This window comes from Oculina patagonica, chromosome 3, assembly GCF_052425735.1.
Source record: "Oculina patagonica isolate OP01 chromosome 3, crgOcupat, whole genome shotgun sequence".
Classification (NCBI taxonomy): domain Eukaryota; kingdom Metazoa; phylum Cnidaria; class Anthozoa; order Scleractinia; family Oculinidae; genus Oculina; species Oculina patagonica.
In genome coordinates this window covers 18871935-18893526 of record NC_135760.1, presented here as the reverse complement: position 1 = coordinate 18893526, position 21592 = coordinate 18871935, and the positions used below count along the sequence as shown (strand labels likewise).

The following is a 21592-nucleotide window of genomic DNA, read 5'->3' as shown; positions in this document are numbered from 1 at the left end:
TACGTCGGTAATTAGTAATGCAAACTGTTGGTGGTTTCAGGTCAGAATTTAAAAAGATCAGAGCCATAATCGAATTTGAAACGATCAGGGGCCATAATCGATGGCTCCTGAAAAAAAAAATTATTTCGTACCTGATTTGAAATAAAATTCGTTCTGTCTCCAGCATCGACGTTCTTAAAAAAATTAAAGGCTCTTATATAAAGAAAGCGAGTATATATTCTTCCTGGCCTTGAACAATGTTGGTCACAGTTACTTCTGGCAGGAACAATTCTTCGAAAAAGAAACTAAGAGATCCACGTATTGCTTCTTTCGTTTCACCTTAATATGACTGGTGTCGATTTCAAAGTGATTGCAGATTTCTTTTAGCATTTGAATAGCAAAAGAAGACAGCTTCGAGGAACGGACGAGTTCACATAGGTTATAGCAGTCATAAACTATTGGATGCTCCAGCGACACTTCCTGCATGACTGTATTGGTCAACTCTTGAAGGGCACTCTCCCTCTCTGCGTTGTCCACTTCCTCATCACTAACATCTGCTACATCTTGCCGGCGTCGCTTAGCAGCCAGGCGACTAAAAAAGCTTGCTATCTGCTTGGAAGTCAGCAACTCGGCGCTTGTAAAGAGACGATTCCCTTCACTGTCCCTGGCTGTCATCATGGCTCTTGCAACAGAGTCTGGATCCTCTTTTCGCCCTGATGTCTCTCCAAGATCGAATTTCTTTGTCAAGTAATCTCTCTGACTAGTATTGAATCTAGTTCTTTTAACTTGCGACGACCGCAATGCCCAGCCCATGGGAAGAGACACGCTTCCTGTCGGTCGTGGTTTAGGTACTTCTGTTGGAATGTTTGGGACGATACCAGATTGCACTTCAAGTCTCTCTGAATAACCAATAATGGCTCTGTCAAGAAGACTCTCGTTTTCAATAGCGCGGTGATGTTTGCCGCAATCAAGGTGCCGCTGAAGTGAGGAGAAACGCTGATAACGTTTAATACATCCTTCTTCAGGACAGGAAAAGAGACTTACATTTGATTTATCAGAAGAGGATTCGTCAGAGCTTGGTGAATCGCTTGGGGCCGGCGTGTCAGCCTGTTTCGAAGGGATCTTTGGTTTCTTAGATTGAATTGTTGTAAAGTTCGCTTTTTGTCCGTTAGTGACGCTGTCAACTGCTGATAGCCCTGGAACTTCCGTATTTGGCTGGAAGTCGAGATTGTCCCACTGAATCAATTTCCCAGGACCAATTTTATAGGCCCTCCATACAATCAGCCCTTCGTCGGTGTACTCTATGTTTGAAATAGCGCTGACACCTTCCAACATGATAGCTGAGAACGTCTCGGGCTCAGGGGGTCCTGAAACGGTAACGTTAACCGATGGTAATCCACCCGCTGAGAGAATGGCATCCTTCATTTCCTCTGCGCTTTCAATGTTGTTCCCTGAATTGAGATAAATCTTCATATGGGACTTAATGCCGGCTGCTTTCCTATCACACGCTCCTTTGCCTGCTTGCGAATCGCAAAAATCCAGCCTCTTGATAGAAACGTCATGTTGTTGGCTGATTAGTTTTGCTCCCACTATGGTTGTGCCACAGTGGTAGCAGCCTGCGTTGTCTTGCCAGTAATAGGTCTTCTTAACTTGAGGCTGAGCTTCTTTGACCTGTCTTAGCACATCTGACATGACGGAGAGTACTGTACAGCCATCCTGGTTGCAACTCCTGAATACATTTACGAACGTCATCATCTGGAGGCTCTGGTCGTCGCCTCTCCTAATGGCTACAGTTATGTGCCACGAAATACCACGTTTTGCGTACCAATCGGTCTGGTTTTCTCTAAATTTGCGGGGTAGAAATTTCATAGCCCAATCTTGGACTAAAACAATGGACGTGCTGTCGAGTGCATCCAGTTGGCTTAGCCTTGCTTCTTCTTGATTTACTGACCGCAGCAGATGCGCTTTCCAGTTCACAATGTCTTTCCGAGCTTTTCTCATCACGAAACAAAGCTCTTCTTTTACATCACTAGAAGCCAGCTTCTCTATTGCAGCCTCCATTTCGTCCATAGTTTTAGTAAGATCATCGCAATTGTCACAGCTGGTGTTGTGCTCATGTGAACACTGGGACTGGTAATCACGGTCTTTAGGGTCGTTGAGTGCGTAGACTCTGCAGTGGTCAGCGACATCCGAGCTCGCCGAGACATGAACCTGCGAATTGAAGCATACAAAACTAAAGCCCCGGCTAAACGATAAAACATTTTCGTCCAACATCATGTTGGAAGAGCATGTTTGACCGTTTAGCCGCCTCTCTCAATATTGCATTTAAATGGTTTCCCCTGTTTGATCCAGATCAAACATTTTCATCCAACGTTTTGCTTCACGCGCAAATGTTTGACCGTTTAGCCACCTTTGCAAACAAAGCAAGTCAGAGCGGGAAAAAGCAACCAATCAGAAACCGAAACTCTGTGACGTCGCGCCATAATTTCAGCGGTAATATGCACAAAGCTCTCTTTGGTAGATGTTTAATCAAACATTGTTTGCTCGTTTAGCCACTCCATGTTGTGTGCCACGAACACGATGTTGGACGAAAATGTTTGATCGTTTAGCCGAGGCTTAAGGTCGCGGGGGACACCTTAGGCTCATCATTATGCATTTATTTAAAGCGTATGCACGAGGTGCAACGATTGACATCGACAACCTTACGAGATATTTATGACTGGACAAAAAAATGGGCGCGTGCGTGTGATTTGTAAAACATCCCTGTTTCTTTGATATTTTAACCAATTTAAAACAACACTTAGCGATATACGTTTATATAGATTGTAGGAAGTCTTTGAGGTTATTTTCATTTAAATTTGAATATTTCTGCAGCTCAGAGTAATCACAAAATATTTGTCATAAACAATCGTGCCCTTTTTAAAAACGCATTGTTCTCACCATAAAAGCGTGGAATATAATTACCATAATTACATCTCTCCTTGGAAAAATGATCGTATTCAGGTCGGGACATCTTCGGAAATCTCAAAGTTTGGACTTTTCCGACAATTTTGTGGCAGAGAATACAGCGCGGATACAGAACTTCATTACTTGCCACTGCAGATAGGTAAACTATGAATACTGTAGTGCGTCATAACAAAGGCGGAATTTTAAAAGAGCGCTTTTAGAAAGAGGTAGAAGACATTAAATTCAAATTTGCGCACTTAAACCACCATAACTTGCTGGCAAACTTTAAATTAAAAAATCCGCTTCTGTTATGACACTCTTGAGGTATTGACTGATTAGCTTTTGACAAGAACACAGTGTGCTGTCTCCTACTCGTTCCGCAAACTCTGCCACAAAAGCATGTTTTTCCCAATTTGGCACTAACGAGGCTATAACATCGCCGTTAAATGCAATCTTTCAAATTAAAGATGACATTCACAATCTTTCGTCATTTCTTTATGTCTCTGTAAAATTTGAGCTTAATCGCACCCATAACAGCTGAGAAATAAGCGTTTTTTAAAGATGCAGGTCAAGCAAAATTTCCCTTCATGAATTTATTCATGCATTTGGTATCCCCCGCGACCTTAACGTCACAAGTAAACTATGTGAAATATTTTTTTCAATAACTGAGCGAATTCTCGCGCTCTGATTGGCTAATTTTCATTGTCAATAAGAGGACAGACGCATAAAACGCGTCGCTGACGAAATCAGGGAAGGTTTTTTCAAACTTTTCAGCACTGATTTAGCGCTGTATTCTTGATGAGGCGAGAATTATTCCACAAAACAAGTAGTCTTCAATGAGGAAATCATCTACAATTTATCGGTTAAGGCTTAAAGAAACTATTGCAGCCTGAGAGCGAAAAGATGAGGATGTTTATCGAGGATTTAGAGCTGAAAATTGGCGGTGAGCGGGAATGTGTGCTGTCAGTTAAGAAGCTGAACCGCGTTTTTGCGGATTATTTTGTGACCACTTTTCACTGGATTGAAAGTCAGTTGAACAATTCGAATTTTCTCTTGTATTTCTGGCCGTATTTGTACCAAACTTTTAATTTACGAGCCTATGATTCTCCGAATTACAGCGACGAAATTCAGTTAAATTCTGCGGCCGTACGGCAATCGCATCTTCCTCGTGCATTTATTTCCTTCGTTTTAAAATCAGTTTTGGCTTTTTGTTATTGTAAAAAACAAATTGACATCAGTTTTTTATGTGTCTGTCCTGTTATTGATGATTTTTAAAGTTTGTTGTAGATCCACTCGCCGCAACACTTTGACAATGTTATGACACAATTTGTCATCAATAACAGGACAAACGCAGAAAAAACTGATGTCAATTTGTTAACTCGAAACAAAAGTAGGTTAGAGCGTGTACATGACAAGAACAACTAATTTGATATTTCACTTTCTCGTTCCATGTTTTGTTTCCACGGTTGCCATAAAGTACACCGATTGTTTGATTCCCAGATTTTAAGCTAAGATCTATTATAAACTACATCTTTCAACATCCAGGGAAAAATATCATGGGAGTTGAAAAGTAACGTAAGCTTCTACTTCAGTTTGTAGAAAACAGACAGATCAAGGAAAATGGGTACACTTACCTTGTAATCAGTCTTTAGGTAACGCTTGCATTTCTTTAGATGTTCTTTCTGTTCTTTTGCCCACGACATCCCCATATTCATCTCTCCCAAACGGTCAGCAACACCTCCAAGGATATCAAAGGCTTCCGCACCAGCTGAACTAATGTAATCTATTCCCTGTAACGACTTCCGGGTGGAAGCAGGGCACACTTCAAGAATACGTAGAAGAGTACTGCGACTCATAGGAGTAAAGCCACTCTCTTTAGAATAGGCTTGGTATTGCTGAACAATGCGCTCAGGTATCATATTTCGTACCACGTTTGGTATTTTGATTACCTCTTTCGTCGATAGTGTGACCACCTTTTCTCCAAACGGAAGATCTTGTATGATATGAGGACTAGTAATAAAGTCCAGAAAATGTGCCAGCTTGTCTTCTGGAACCACCATTCTTGTTCGTGAACTTGGCGGCGGAACTGGCGCACCTCGTCCGTGGAGGAGAATATGCTGTCTAGCCACCGTGAAACGATATCTGGTTAATCCAGGTATCCACTCTTGAATCTTTGCAAAACTAGCTTTGTCGGCCATGATGGAGAGAATCTGTCTGCGAGTATCCCATTGATCCGCATTGTTATAGCAAGTTGCAAGGGCTTCCAAGAGTGAATCATCTGTAGTTGCAGAACGCCTCTCAGCATCTACTTTAAACAACCGTTTCGTTTCTTGAGATTCGGAGAGTGCGTGCCATAACTGACTTGGCTCCTCTGGTGCTACTTCACTTAAAACAGCTGAAACGGCTTCCCTAGCTTTACGCACATGCTGTCGTTTTGTCCGCTCACTAGCTTCATCCCACGGTGTTCGCAGTGTATACCTGATGGCTGCATCTCTACTTTCCAAAAAGGTGTTCAAAAGCGCTAAGGAATTAGGGGCGTTTACGACCGTCGATGTGGAAACGTTTTCCGTCAAATTCCATGTATCATCATACGACGCATCTAAATGTATAGAAAGGATACTTTCAGAGGCGTCTTTCTCGATATCGTCACAATGCAATTGGAAAGGAGTACTTGCTGCAACAGGAGCTTGACTTCTTGGTCCCGACTGAAAGGCAATAATAATTATACTAGCGACGCAAGCACAAGCGCAAGCATAACAGCACTTGTTTCACTGTGAAAACGGCTTCAAAGCAAGCAAAAGCTCAAGCGCATTGAATTTTTATGCTTGTGCTTGTACTTGCGGCAAGCACAAGCACAAAGACCATTTTTTTCCTTTTCGCGTGCTTGTGCTTGTGCTTGCGTTTGTGCTTATGTTTGCGTCGAAGCCGTTTTCACTATGAAATAAGAGCTGTTATGCTTGCGCTTGTGCTTGCGTCGCTAGTGAAAACCAGGATTTAAGGTGCGTAAATTTATCATGAAACATACATTAGAGCAGATAGCCCAAAAGTGTGACCACTTTTAATGAGTTAACATTCGTTCGTGCAGTTATTATCCAATCAGAAGCCGAGGACAGCTTTCCGTTGACGTCTGATTGGATTATATATGTACGGAAGAACGAGAATGATGTTTGAAATTTACGTTCCCTCAAGGTAAACAACTCACATGCAAAGATTGATTGCAAATCTATGGGCAGTTCAAGATAATTTGGAGCAAGAAAACGAAAAGAAAATAAAGCTGGGAACGTCAAACGGGAAAAACAGTTGTGTTTCTGAAATTTTAGGCAACAGAGATCGCAAAAAAAACCCGGCAAAATATTCTCAGGGTAAAGTGGAATCCCCAGTATGGTGCCACGCCTTTTTTTATCTCAAAATCTAATTTTCCTGTGAGTAAACAACCAATAGACAGAGGTTTTATTGAAATTCTGTAAGCAGTTGTATTTCTTTTTCAAATGGGCTTACTTCCGGGGAGGGCTTACATACGATGGGGGGAGGGGAGGCGAGGTTATTTTTTGAATGGATTTTTGCAATGCATTTGCGTTCCTATTGGGAAGTGATTCCGTACGTTCTCTTTTTGGGGTATACAATACCAGAAGGCAAAGCTTTTTAAATATAACACTTTAAAACCCCAAACAGTTCGTTTAGTCGTTTAGTGGGGTGGGGGGGGGGGGGCATTTTTTGTTATAACTAACAAAACAACCTCCACAGCAGCAGCCTACAATCCGAAAAATTGTACTTTCTCGGCTTTAAATCGAGAGCGCTTATTATCTGAAAGGTTCTTGCGTCAGGTTTTTAGGGAACTTATTTCTTGGAGGGAGGGGCTTTCCTGGGAGAGGGGGGGGGGGTGGGGGCTTTCGGATTTTACACTAGTAGTATCTTGTCTAGAATTGGTTTACACTGTTAACCACGCTCAGTACAAAATAGGTAAAACGGGCTCAGTATTAGAGACTCACGATGGTAAGATTCTCCATGGGGACGAGCACTTCTGTTTTGTCACTAAGCTCTTCAGCAAGTGCCTCTCCGCTTTCTGTTGTAGATTTTGCTTCACAATCGAGTTTTGAAAGTAAAATACGACAGTTACGACAAACACCTAAAACAAATAAAAATTCACATCAATATTAACATTGAATGGGACATTGTCATCAGGTGTTTGTTTTTCCCGTGTGATAAGAAGAACTACTTTTGACAACAAAGTCACGTGACCAGGCTGGCATATCCCTCGGAGTATGAATCTTTTGTTTACGAAAATGATCTTTAGTTTGTAAAGGAAATTGCTACTTGTTTAATAGCAATGTATGTTCATTGTAATCTGTACAAACCTGATCCGACGGCAACAAATACACCTGTCCTCTGATGTATCATCTTTGCTCCCCGTTTTCCAAGGCCTCTCTCTGCTTTAGGCCATCTTCTATCTTCGCTATGGCCCGATAATTTCTCAGGAACCTGGCATCGCTGAGATCCACGGCGCCATCCAGTTCCCAAGGAAGATCGGTGGTAGGGACAAATAGTGAACTGACCAATGTTTTCAGGAAAGGTAAAAACTGCTGCTCTGGCAAGAATCAAATCAACCTCTGTTTCGACATCTGAGATCCCCCATGTAGACTTATGTCCCGCTATTTCTCGAGTACAGTATAACAACGGAATAACTTCTGTCTTCTTCGCCTTATCTCTTCGCTCGTAGGTGCAGGAATCTCCGACAATAGCGCTAAAAGAACACTTCGCTTCCATACAGAAATAATGATAAAAAACACGTTTCCTTCAAACTCGCATTCTAAGCGTTTCCCGCGCTAGTATCAAGGTTTTCTAATTTGTAAACGTCAATCAAGATCATTATCAACGACCAAATGTAAAAAGTACGCCAAAGTATCCAGAGTGATGTGTTTTACGTATTGTGTTTTAAAGGTAAGCATTTTATTAGCATCTTATCTGCCAAATACATTAAATAATCTTGCCATCCTTTTGAACAGTGTTCGTTCACGAAGCAGTTTTACACATACTGTTTACATTACGGCGACAAGGAATCTACAGAAATCACGAAATGCCGACCACAAAATTAATTACCGACGTACGGGTAAAATAAATATTTCTTCTATTGATGACAGTGTTTTATCCAAGAATGAATTTTTTTGGCCATGATATTTTAATTTCAAGAACCAATTTATATCTTAAGAACGGAGACATGTTTGTAAAGGAATTTCAAAAGATATATTGGATGTTTCAACAAGCCCGCTGAAATGAACAACCAGCAACCATTGTTTACATTTGCTGATAATTTCGTTAAAATTTGGTTAATTCAGCGGCGCCTCGAAAATCTCTCGAAAGAGAACCCAAGCTGAATTTTATACATAATTTATAACAGCATAAAAGGGTTCCACAGCCGAAGTTTGAAGAAATTTGGAGTTAAGGCACATGGCGAAAAAAAATTCTGAACTTTATCAATAAATTAGGGATTTTCCCATAAGTAAATAATGGTAGTTTTACAAAATTTGTAATTAATTCTCGAATGACGCTCAAGTCAAGTTATTACCTATTTTTAGAAGCTGAATACCTTGCCTTTTAAGAAAACGTATCCAAAAATTCAAGTATTTCTTTGCACGCGAACTAAATTAAAACTTAGTTTGCCAAATTTTAGCTTTGTATTCGGCCATTTTTGGCGATCTTGTGGGCGAAATTCCTTTTTCTTGTTTTTCACGGATGTAAAGCGCTTTGAGACGAAAAAAACTACATCAAATTTCAAGGCTAGCTCAAGGCTATTTGTGGGCAAAAAAATGAGGGAAATCGATTTTTCCAATTTCTGCCGCTAAATCAATTTTTTGATTGAAATCTGCTGAAAGTCGTTCTTAACACCAACAACGTTGCTTTTCGTATTAATTGTAAGACCAGTAAACTTTCTTTTTTGTCCAGCACCAAGGACAGAACACCTCTCCTTAATAACTGTAATAGACCGATGGTTCTGTAATAGACCAAAATATAGCGTTTTTTCGAACATCTTGTCTGCTTTTCATTTTCTTTAATAGACCGATGGTTCTGAAATAGACCAAAATAACGCGTTTTTTCGAACATCTTGTCTGCTTTTCATTTTCTGAATTTCAGTCATGAAAATGCATTTTGTCGGATAAGCCTTTATTTTATTCCACTTTCCTAAGCAAGACCAGGCATAACTATTTTAGAAAACAGGTTTCTTTGAAGCCTGAGAATCCAGATCGTACTACAAACGCCGAACCAAATGCCGTGCTCCTTAATTCATGATATGACATATTCCTTTAGGATGATCCGGATCAGGACTGAATAATCATGGTGCATCAAAGGAACTAATTGCTGGTTTTCACTGTCACGCAATCAAAAAATAGATTCGAAACCATTCAACTACAGAAGCTATGAATTTCAAATATTATAGATGATAAATAGATAAACAATTTCTCCAAGTTTCAGGTCTGTGCGGTGTACCGTTCGCGAGTTATTCGCCGAACCTTTCCACGCAAATTTATAAAGCTTAGTATGGAGATGCCATAACTGTGTCCTTCCGAGGGATAAAATATGGCCGCCGTGATATCAGAGAAACCATCTGGAACTCAATTCTGTTTACAACAGCGGCAATCTTTGGCTTATGAGCTAGTACAGTTTCACATAAGCACTACTTATTATATCTGAAATGTTCAATCTGCTGAAAATGGAAAGGAAAGGCCTTTTTTCAAACAAAACAGCTTTGTCACGGCACTCAGCTTGATGTCACATACGACGGAGAACTCAAGTATTCAAAATGCTCTGTTTAAAAAACGAATGACACTATCGATCTGAATATTTGCAAAAAGATATATTTTTAGTTTATCTTACGTCTAATGACAACGAAAATTTAGTAGGCCTAGTGAATTTTGATTTCAGAATTTTATGACGTAACATGAAAACCAAGAATAAATCCACCCTGGTAAAAATTCATCGGCTCCTCTATGCATCATGCTAAATCCTCTGGTACCCAGGGTACCTAAGGGCGCTTTCCTAACCCTTTCTGACCCCAAGGTCAGAACTGGCCGGCCGGTTCGGTGGTTTTGAATGTCAGTGAAATGGACCTTTTCTGTGAGATTTTCCCACAAATCCGCCATAACAATCTATAATTGACTGATTTGACAGGCCAAATCGCACTAACAACGGAATTCTGATCTTGAATATCCCGGTTTGGCCGGCTAGCTCTGACAAATTGAAAGCGCCTTTAGTATAAGCAATCTGTAGGTATGCAGATATGAGGTGGGTATACAGAAATACCTCTATTATTTCAACGAGCACCTTCGAGAAATGGGCAAGGGGCTGCCTGAGGTTTGACAGAAATCAACACAGATCGGGAGTGGTGGAAAACTATTTTATTCATAAGTATGGACGCTTACACGGGCTCTAGATCGATGAAACCACTGAACGCTAAATAAAGTGAGCGAGGGAGCGATGTAAACTCAGTCAATAGAAAACAGAAGAAAAAATATGTCCTTAATTACAAAATTGCCTAGGACCTAGTAAGACTCTACCAAGCTAGTGCCTTATTGCGATTGATTACAATAAAGTATGGTGTAATGCCAATGTGTTTATATACACTTTTCAATTTTCTTTGCGCGCTTAAACTATTTTCTTGCTGACCAGTTAACAGAGTATATATAAAGACAATAAGAAATAAATCCTTTGCACGGCAGAAATGTGCCTGCGGCTGCTGAATAGTAAAAGGTGTAAATAAGAAAAAAATGTTTTCAGTATTGTAGCGACTATTTCTTCTGGACTCTGACAACTGGTGCCCAATAGATGATGGCCGCTTAGTTAACTCTAATTAAAGACAAGCCTAAACGAATGACGTCTGGGTGCCGGAGTGGACTCCTATATGAAAGGGGCCTGCACGTCTCAAGCTGTGTTTCGACCTCTATAAGATACAATTTTTCGTGCTTGGTCGGTTTAGTATGTCGGCGTTTTGTTTAATTCTTCAGTTCCGGAGCCCATGAGCTCCTGTTCAGTTGTAATCCTTACCTGACGGTTAAAACCCCTAGGTGGGACGACGAACATCTCCGTCTCTTTCATATGGGTTTCTTTCCCACCCCTCCCCCCCCCCCCCCCCCTCCCGCCCCGGTACGTTTTGCCTGGGTATCGTCACGAGATGGTATAAGGTAATACGTGTGTGTATAAACACTAAAACGCTAGAAAGCCTTTTGCAACAAAGGGTTTTTGTGGCAAACTAAATTTGCAATGTACGTGTAATTTTTATACCAATCGATGCAGGTTTGAAGTCTTCGACAAAATACAGTAATACAGTTATAAACGGAATGTAATGTCAACAATATAGGTGTAACCTGGCATTTTGGTGTTTTTAAGAACAAACTATATTCCTTTTTTTACTATAATATACCACCAATGCGTTGAGAGTGTACGGTGCTAAGTGTCAAAAAACCAACCGCCATCTTGAATTTCAACACTGCTGAGGTCCTACATTGGCAGCGAGATTACAGTATTGTGAGAACTTTCCTCTGTCTCTTTGCTACATTTTGCTTGTGTTCTGGCCTGTTCCAAAAGTCCCGTTTGCATGCGATGAAATCTCTGTAAATTGTTCTTGCAGCTTGCCAACCTCTCGAACCAACTGGCCAAGCTTGTCCTCGACATCTTTGAGATGAACTCTAGACACTGACTGCACCCTGACTTCCTTCAATTCAATTCCGTCTGAAAAAAAGGAAACAAAATCCTTTTTTTTTTTTCATATATAAAAGATGTGAGCTGCATGTACCTGTACTCTAAAGCGTAACGTGATTCACGACTGATTGATTGATTAATCGACTGATTGATTGATTGATTGATTGATTGATATGATTGAGTATCCCTACTCTCACCCAAGCATTTATATTGCTGGAACTCATTTATAAACCTGGGTGAAACTTTGCGAGTAAAGTGTCTTGCCCAAGAACACAACAAAATGATCCCGGTTAGCGCTAGGGCTCGAACCCGGACCGCTCGATCTGGAGTCCAACGCACTACACTCTTTTTTTTTTGTAAGAATACAGTTTTCCCGACCCAGGCTGAATATTCTTATTTTTCTGCCGATTTTAGGCTGAAAATATTCTTATGAACATTCTTAGATAATACCGTTTGGCGTTTCCCTTTTAGCAAGTATTAGGTAATCAATTACAAGTGTTTGGTGTCCAGATCTGTATCATGTTACATTGTGCACATGTACCATTGCTTTTCGTTGCAGCCTGGCCGTTTTGGCTTTAAACAAAGCATTCCTCACAGAGATAAAGTGACGGAAATGAAAAAACCTGATTTTGTTTCAACTAATAACTACATTCTTTTCAAAATCTCAGCCTCGGATTTATTCTTACTGACATTCTTAAAAATTCGCAAATTTCAGCCTCGACATTCTTATAAACTAGATCCTTATAAAATTAATAGATTATAACCTTATATCTGACATTTATGTTTTAATACCTGCGAGTATAGAGTTGGTATCGTTAGGCCATCACGCTGCCAACTCCGATATTCTCGCGGGTATTAACATACCCGCGGGTATTATCTGACATTAATGTCAGATATCATAAACGTTGTTGTTACGGATCCATATGGATGATTTAAGGATGCTAAAAACAGTTTTCCGGCAGTACTTAAAGTATTTTCAGAAATTTAAGGCGGCTCTGAAACCGCTTCAGAGAAATGTTTTTAACTTTGCAAAAAGTTGCATCTTAACATGCTGATCATTATTCAATAATAAAAAATGGGGGTCACCGGACTCGTTTTTTAGTTATAAGCACTTAAAGCTAAAATTAAGGGCGTTTTTAACTGGTTATACCGTTGCTATGGTTACAAGTGATGACAAGAAAATAATCACAATTTGGTTGCAATGACTGGGCATTTGTTTGATACCATTTTTGTAGTGGTAACTGATAAATATTTGTAGCACTGACCCATCAAAGTATACAAGAGCTGGAAAGTACTGAAAACTGTTTTGAGCCTCCTTAAAGGGGCAGTATCATGGCGATTTTGATGCATTTTCGCCATAACAGAGTTAAAATTATACCTCAATAGCTTCACTCATTCACAAGATACGCAGAGAACATCAAGGTGAAGATATTACGTGAATATTTCAAAGGAGAGTAAAATGTATTTAGTTTTTAACGATTTGTCCATGACACATGGGTATAGTTTGTTTGAAATCTCATGCCTGCATAACTCATGATAATACATCGTTTGTTACTTAAGTGGACTGTTATAGTCATTTTTAACAAAGCTAAACCATTATTTTAAAGTTTCCATTGATATAAATATTTCTTTTGACTTTGAAATTTGAAAGTGATTCTCGTAATACTGCCCCTTTAAACTTGTATTTTTTTAAACTTATTTTCTACGTACCATCGCCATTTTCCACTTTTTTGTTTGACTTCAACACTTTCCAGTAAACGACTTCTGCTATGATCCCGAGAAACACAAGCCCCAAGAATATGCCGAGAATAATAAACAGCACCTGGTGTGTTGCAGGCGACTTTCCAGAAAACACACTCACGCCATCACTATCAGCGTTATACACCTGCAACAGAATAGACAAAGACAGAGGCTTAACACGGATCCCGGGGGGGGGGGGGGGTACTCCCATATGTGGCCTATATAGGTATGTGCCGCCCGGTAGGGTATGGTTTTTGAGGTTCTCGGTCCTTAAATAGGGTATTATTTTTGCTCCTTTTGGCAATGTGTTCCCGGTGTGATCCTTAGATAGGGTACCTAAATTCTATTATGAGCTAAAATAAACGCCCAGCTAAACGAAAACAAAGATATCTTAAGACTGAATTTTCTGTTCAGGTATTAGAAAAGCGATTTTATACAGATTTGTGTCTTGCCGTCTTCACGGAACGCTTCTCCTCCCCTTGAATAGGATGTCATTTTTCGGTTTTGGGCATTAATAAGGGTATCAATTTCGCTTTTTTATCCTTAAATAGGGTCAGGGTTTAAGAACCTTGGCGGCACACCCCTATCCGAAATTTATGGGAGTACCCCCCCCCCCCCCGGGACATGGATAAACTGACTACACTCTTTTTATTTTATAAGAATATTGTTTTCCCAACCCAGGCTGAATATTCTTATTTTTCTGTCGATTTTAGGCTGGCAATATTCTTTGGAACATTCTCAGAAAACACCGTTTGACATTTCTGTTTTAGCATGTACTGGGGTATCAATTACAAGTGTTTGGTGTCCAGATCTGTATCGTGTTACATTGTGCACGTGCTCCATCGCTTTTCGTTGCAGCCAGCAAGGTCAAGTTAACGCAAAATTCATCGAACTGCTATAAGCATCGAACATTTGGCTAGGGCACGTTTTTATCGTTTTATTGGCTAGTTAAGAAATAAAGGACTATATATGGTTCAGTTATTAATAAAAACATTTTTACAAATTTTCAACTTAAAATTATATTCTTTTCAAAATCTTAACCTCGGGTTTATTCTTAAAATATTCTTAAAAGTTCGCAAAATTAAGCCTCGATATTTTTGTATACTAGATTCTTATAAAATAAGAAGAGTGTAATCAGCTTCAACGGTCAGACTTATAACTTCATCGACTGACAACAACTTTTCACTTGACTCTAAAGATGACTTCCGCTCAGGTTGTCGAAACGTCAGTCACCAACAAGAGTTCCTCTCAGAACTACTCTCACCCGGACGATCACACTATATGACCTACTGATACTCCTGGGTTCAAACCATTTGCTATAGAGGTAAAAGTGCGAGGGGCCTCCTTAATATAACATTTACCCAGGGGTGGGGGGTAGCGGGCGCTCCCATATATGAGGTATATAGGTATGTGCCGCTGTAAACGGTATTGTATTAAAGCAGTTTAGTCTGGGACAGGGTATAGAAATCCGAGAGTTTTGGTCTAGAATAGGGCATCATTTGCCGGGAATTGATCATTGGTATGAAGAATTTAGTTCAGAATAGGGATAGAACCTCGGAAGAGAATTCGAAAGAGGCTTAACAAAACGTAAATAAAACCATCACGGCAACGTTGTTGACAGATGGTTTTCCATTAGAAACACAATAATGATACAGTTCTAAAAAAAAGCAGGTCTGGAATAGGGTAAGGATTTCCGTTGTCTAGTCTAGTATAGGGTTGTAAAATCAGCTAAACATTCAACACACCCCAAACCAAAAATATACAGAGTGACTCCCACCCCCCTCCCTCGAATCAGATAGAAGCAATGAAAAGGAGTTAAAGGTTGTATGAGGGAGTGAGTTAAGGAAACTTTTCAATCTGTAAACTACCGAATGCTGATGGAAATGGTCAGGGAATGTGGAGCGCTGTGAACTAATGATAAGATGGTGGTTGAGGGGAAAAAATCTAGAGTACTTAAGATGGTTTCCGCACAATTTTCGAGCAATACAGGCAAAAATAAAGTTACCAAAAATACCTCTTAGCATGGCAACAGTTTTAGTACAGCTAACAAAAAACCTGCCAAAAATTTAGCACTCAAGCTGACCCCGCGAGAGAAAAATGGATTTGAAGTTGTCTTTATTTCAGTTAAAACGGACGTCTTGCGCCAGTTCAAAACAAAATGGGGCGCGTTTAATACATTTTTTCGAGGTTTGACTTTAATTTTCTCGAGAATGCTTTAGAATTTAATTGCGGGGTCACTAAGACAAATGAATTTCGATGAGATCTTTTGAATAGTATACAAAATGTTGCCGTGCAATGGGTAGATTTTTGGTACTTAATTTTCGCACTCATTGCTCGAACTTTCAGCGGAATCCGTCTTAATAGGTTTATCGATACGACTGTGAGATTCCTTGTGCCAGTCGGATGCTATATCCATTAATTGAGCTTGCGCAACCTCTTCCCCAGGGAGCTAGCGCCTTACAATACACTCAAGCTAAGGCAACTGCTCGAATCTGCATGAGTGGATGAGAGTAGTACAATACATAGAAGTACCTGTAACGTTTCTTTCTAAAGTTGAGACGAAGTATTCCGAATATTCTTGAAGCTGCCCCAAAGACTTCCGAGGTTTACCCGAATTCTTTCGAAAATTTTCGAAATTAACCCAAAAAAGTCAACCTGAAGTTAATCGAAGATTTCCAAAGCTAGTCCAAAGTAGTCCAGAGACGAACCGATGAGTTTAGGTCTATATAGTTTCTTCAGAAACTAGCTTTAAACGAGAAAACTTTTTTATGAGGAAAAATTGTGCCATGGTTCTTACTCTGTCAGTTGAAAAATAAAACAAGTTCTTTGTTTCGGTTCCTGGCATGTAGCGCCTTTTTGTACACTCAACAAAATTGCTTTATTTTTAGTGGATGAGAGTAGTACAATAATAAAGGAGTACCTGTAAAGTTCCTTTCTAAAGTTGAGACGAAGTATTTCGAAGAATCCCGAAGCTGGCCCGAAGACTTCCGATATTTTCCCGGATTCTTCCGAAGATTATTGTAATTGACCCCAAAAAGTCGACCTGAAGTTAGTCGAACACTTACAAAGATTTCTAAAGCTAGTCCGAAGTAGTCCAGAGACGAACCTAGGCGTTATAAGGCTTAAAGTTTCGAATGGTCCTGTTCCGTGGTACGGAGATGAGGTAGAGGATTACTGAAAAGGGCTACAATTCTACTTTTGCTTACCGTGGCTGGCTTTAGATGTTGCATTAGCAGGTCCTCTATATCCTGTTTTTCAATCTCCTCCATGAAGCATGATTCATCGCTGGCAAACTCTTTCAACTGATCGGACATACGGATTGCAAGATAATACGGAATGTGTGCGGGGTAGCTATTGAACACTTTGAATCGGTCTTCGTTATATTCGTTATTGATTTCGTCCAGGTAGTAGCCTGCTTTGTACTTGTCCATTAGGATGCCATCTAGCTCACCGTGCTCTAGCTCATCAAACATGTCGCGAACTAAATCAAACTCTGAAAGAAATACACCTCATGATATTTTCAATGGTATTAAGGAGGGATCTCGGAAACCCAAGGGGGGATCCGGGAAATCCCCTGAGGTTTTTGTTTTAGAGCGCAGAGCCCCGGAGGAGTATAGACAAGAATGCGAGTATCGGTTTTTATGGTGCATGTGGGGAATAAACCATATTCGTATTCTTGGTATTGGACTGGGACTAGCTTACAATTGAGGTTAATGCAGGGAATCAAGAGAATACTGCATATTAGGTTTTGAAGTTTCTTCTAACATTCAGCGTGGCTAAAAGTACCTTGTTTCCACATGTCCGAAGAGAAAAAAACCGTGAAGTTTCGCGTTTCTCATGTCGTTATATCTCACCAGTATTCATTAGCTCTCTACTTCTACCCATGCTATCTTTCGATGTTGTCGCCGCACACTTTTTTGCTTTTTTCCAACAATCTTTCTCCAAACAGGTGTACAAATCCGCGCTCATTCGTGCCCCGGTGTTTCGCAATTCGATTGAATAGAATTACACTGGACCACACAGTGATGCGGTCCTTCAATCTCATTTTCATCCTTTAGAATTTAAGCAAGTTTTTGTTTAATCTTAACGAAAGGAAATTTTAAGAAGCCGCCGCAGGGAGCCCAGGCTCACGCTTTGACAACTCGGTCAAAATGGCGGCGTCGAAATTATAAGGATTTGTATAAAACTTTATAGCAAAAATTAATATCGAAAGAAAATATAATAAACAGCCAGGTAGGTTCACATTTTACATCATATGTTGTCTATGTGATGGTTTTGACTGTTATATAGCATTTAAACCCTATTTAACCTATCAATGTTTTAATTTTAGTTTACTCTTACCTAAATATATGCAAGCGTGAACACTTCCAACGCTCGATAAACACCACTGTTCGACAAAAACAAGTCAAATACTGCTTTTAATTTCATCTGCTCACTCCAAAACTTCGCATGGGTATAGTTCGAAGACCATACTTTCGATACAGTAAATTTTTGATCCGGCTGCCTCTCTCCGTGATTAAAGAATACGGAAAAAATAACCAAGATTTGTACACTTTTGGCTTTCTCCAACACCTTGACTCCGATAGAGCCGGTGGACGCATTTTTAATTAGCCTTGCTTTTCACGTGCAGCCTCACGCTATGATTGGGCAATAGTTGTCAGGGCGACGACACTTCTTTCCCGTAGGGGAGGGAGGGAAACGAGACCTTCGAGGGTGCTCTGCCTTACACGTGTACACTAGCCCGAGTTCCCACAGGATGATTTTGCCTCACGTATAATTCTAGACTCGCTGGTGTACCGTGAGGTTTTTGAAAACCCTTTCAAATTATATTCATTGCGGCTTTACAAAACAAAACATGCCACTACAGCAAGGTCCAGCAACATCAACAACATTGTAACGAAGCAAAGAACAATAGCTCTAAACGTTCGTTCAAAGTGGCTTCGCTAATGAAAAGTCTAAAGATTAGCTTTAACTACACGCGCATTAGACATACATGTTTAGCTTAATTAGACATATCGTAAATGTCTCGATGAAATTTTTCAAAAATCAAAGTGTTCACCCTTGCATATATTTAGGTAAGAGTAAACTAAAATTAAAAACTTGATAGGTTAAATAGGGTTTAAATGCTAAATAACAGTCAAAAACCATCACATAGACAACATATGATGTAAAATGTGAACTTACCTGGTTGTTTATTATATTTTTTTTTTCGATATAAATTTTTGCTATAAAGTTTTATACAAATCCTTATAATTTCGACGCCGCCACTTTGACCGAGTTGTCAAAGCGTGGGCCTGGGCTCCCTGTGAAGCCGCTTACTTACTTTTCACGTCCTCTGCTCCTTTAGTTTTTGCTTGTAATTGTGCTGATGTATATGTCTAACACACCGATCTAAGATGGAAGGAAAAAAAGAGAATCAATTACAACCTTTAGTTCCAGATATTCCTTGTCACCAGTGTGGTCTAAATAGTGTTTAAATTAAGAAACTATATTTATGTATCTTGCTCCTTCTTGAAAACATACTTATTGTTAAGGCATGTGTGTTGCTTTGGCTGAGCTCAGCATGCTGGGACAAAAGCAGACATTCCCATTTGGGTTTTATTTTAAAACAAACACCTAAAATTACATTAGAAAGCCAAACAAGGAAATATCCCAGCAAAGGTGGGGGGAAACCCGCTCCACATTAGGTAAAACAAAAAAAAACAGGGGGTGGAGGAAGGGAAAAATGGAATACGCCATGTTGAGATGTGTTTCAACGAAGGGGACTAACTATTTTGCACTCAGTTGATGTCGTGAGGAAATAGCGAGACACTTCATGACATAATAATATAAATACATATTTATACCACGTAACAATCAGTTCATGTAGAATACTACTGACTAAACAGAACTGCGGTTAACCTAACTAGCACTGCGGTTAGCCTAAATAGCACTCCGGTTAGCCTAACTAGCACTCCGGTTAGCCTACTTTAGCTAGTTTGCTTGCGGTTAGCTTTTATATTAGGGCTAGGATTTCTATCTAAAATTATCAGAATTCCGGCAGCTGGTCAAGATGAACTGAATGTAAGGTTCATCCAATATCCTTTTTCCAAGATTTGCAGTATTGAATGGTAGTTTATAACCCACGGCTTGGTGTGTAGATTTGTAATAAGGAATTTCGTTGCAGTCAGAGCGGTTCGTCGGTGGCCTAGTCGATATCGTTCCCGCTTGGCATGCGGGCGACCCGGGTTCGAATCCTCTTGATCTCAACTTTTTTTAACTTAAAAAAATACGTTAAGTGTGATTTATACCTCGTGTATGAAAAAATGAGAAGTCTCAAGACATGAACTGAGTGCGGAATAGTCAGTCCCTTCAACAAAGATCGAACTACAGGTTGCCCCACTTTCATGTAAGACGCCATGACGTAATAATACCCGGAAGCTGGGCGACGATTGCGTCGCAAGCTATATCAAAGCATTTATTTCTCCTGCGTGAAATAACTATCCTTTAATATATCTTGCTCTTTCTCTTTATTCTACCTTAACCCACGAGGAAACGGTTAAAAGCATCGTATCACTTTATTTACACAAACACAAACAGTATTAGCCTTTCCGAAATTCCGCAGGGAACTGGGACGAGTTTTAAATTCCAAGTAATCGATAATCTGACACCACCAAATAGAAGATCGTGGTGAGATTGGTAATTTGACCAAGTTTGATGCTTTTAGGATGCATGAACAGAGACGAAATTAAAGGACCTTGAAACATGGTTCAAAATCCATACAGACGTCACTTATTTTGAAACAGCGTCCCCCAAAACCATATAAACTCTTACTTTCTATACGATTTTTGTGATTCTCTTTAAAATGGGCAAACTTAGTGATTTTCGTCTTAGTTTCTTTCAAATAATGGGTTTTTGGCAGGATTTTACAGCTATCACAAAATGGAGTTTTAAGAGTTTATATGGTTCTGGGGGACGCTGGCTTACGATTAGAGACGTTTGTATGGATTTTGAACCATGTTTCAAGGTCCATAACTTAGTTTCTGTTCACCCTGAAAGCATCAAACTTGGTCAAATGACCAATCTCACCATAATCGTTTATTTGGTGTCAGATTATCGGTTACTTGAAGTTTGAAACCCGCCACAGTTCCCTGCGCAATTTCGGAACGGCCAATTTTCATTAAATTTCAACGAGTTTTGTTTTGTTTTACCCTGCTCTCTTCCAATCTTGCAAGATCGTCGGGATTGACACTGAGGGCACTTGTAGCAGTTGCCGTGAACATGGCTATGACGACCAAACCAGTCAAGATCCAAAGGACTCCAAACACTCGACCAAAAATAAACTTGGGGGTCTTGTCCCCGTACCTAAAAATTAAAAGAAAAAGGACTAGAACATCAACCTCAAATGGGAGACTTAAGAATGCCGGTCGCTTAGAATCCAACATTTCGTGGCAAGAGGATGGAACTTTCTTTTTCTTTCATACTTTTATGTTAGATAGGCTAGGGTATAACTTAAATCACTGTATAGTTCTTTCGATGGAATATCCTTTTATTTTAAAGAAAAATGCAAATAACGAAAATCCGTTAAAATCGTCATTTGAGGCGCTAAATTATTCATGATTTTTGCACGAGTTTGAGAGCCTCGCGTGCAAAAACAAATCACTCTACCGTATTTTAAACACTCAAACCATATTTAGCAATCTTTAAACATCTACTGAAATGATTTTGGGAAATATTGCGTTGTTCTTTGTAGACAAAAAATTTTATTTCGAAGGCATACAATTCACTGCCGTAAAAGTACTTGGTAAATAAAATTAATTTTCACCATGTGCGAAACCTTCAAATCGTTTAAGCTTCTGGTGGTTGAATGTTAGAAGAATGGTGTATAAATCCCTGTAAAAATTTCTCCGGGCAAATGATTAAAAGCGACGTGAGATCTTTTCAATTCGGTTAAATATGCAAATATTTGACCTTCCGCGGTCAACTTTGAAGTTACGGGTCAGAAATAATTTTTGTTCCGTGTTCCAAGTCCTAACCCATTAAAGACCAAATCAAGCATATGAAAAAAAAATGTAATTTTCTAACCTTTATCTGCTGTAAAAGGTAGGTTCGAAGGCCATTTTAGCATGATTACGGCTCTTATCATTCGTCGCATCTGAGCTTCGTTTTCCTTCCGCGGTCAACTTTGAAGTTACGGGTCAGACATGAATGACATGAATATTTCAATCCGTGCACAAGTCTTAACCCATTTTGGGTC

At 39.7% G+C, this 21592-nt stretch overlaps 2 protein-coding genes across 2 annotated transcripts in view; both read right to left on the bottom strand.

Annotated features, from left to right (window-relative positions):
- Positions 1-249: 249 nt before the first annotated feature.
- On the bottom strand, positions 250-7689 carry LOC144645875 (uncharacterized). The gene is made up of 4 exons (XM_078505402.1): positions 7281-7689; positions 6915-7051; positions 4560-5630; positions 250-2190 (listed from the first exon to the last, which is right to left on the bottom strand). Exons 1-4 carry the CDS (start codon positions 7687-7689, stop codon positions 250-252), a joined length of 3558 nt encoding a protein of 1185 aa, XP_078361528.1.
- Positions 7690-10301: 2612 nt separating this feature from the next.
- The window catches only part of LOC144645874 (uncharacterized), a 29889-nt gene continuing 18598 nt past the window's right edge, over positions 10302-21592 (bottom strand). The window contains exons 5-9 of the mRNA XM_078505401.1: positions 20547-20700; positions 18744-18747; positions 16563-16864; positions 13327-13501; positions 10302-11646 (exon numbers count right to left, since the gene is read on the bottom strand). Coding sequence (XP_078361527.1) covers positions 11468-11646; positions 13327-13501; positions 16563-16864; positions 18744-18747; positions 20547-20700 — 814 coding nt within the window. The 3' untranslated portion in view covers positions 10302-11467. The remainder of the gene's footprint in view (positions 11647-13326; positions 13502-16562; positions 16865-18743; positions 18748-20546; positions 20701-21592) is intronic.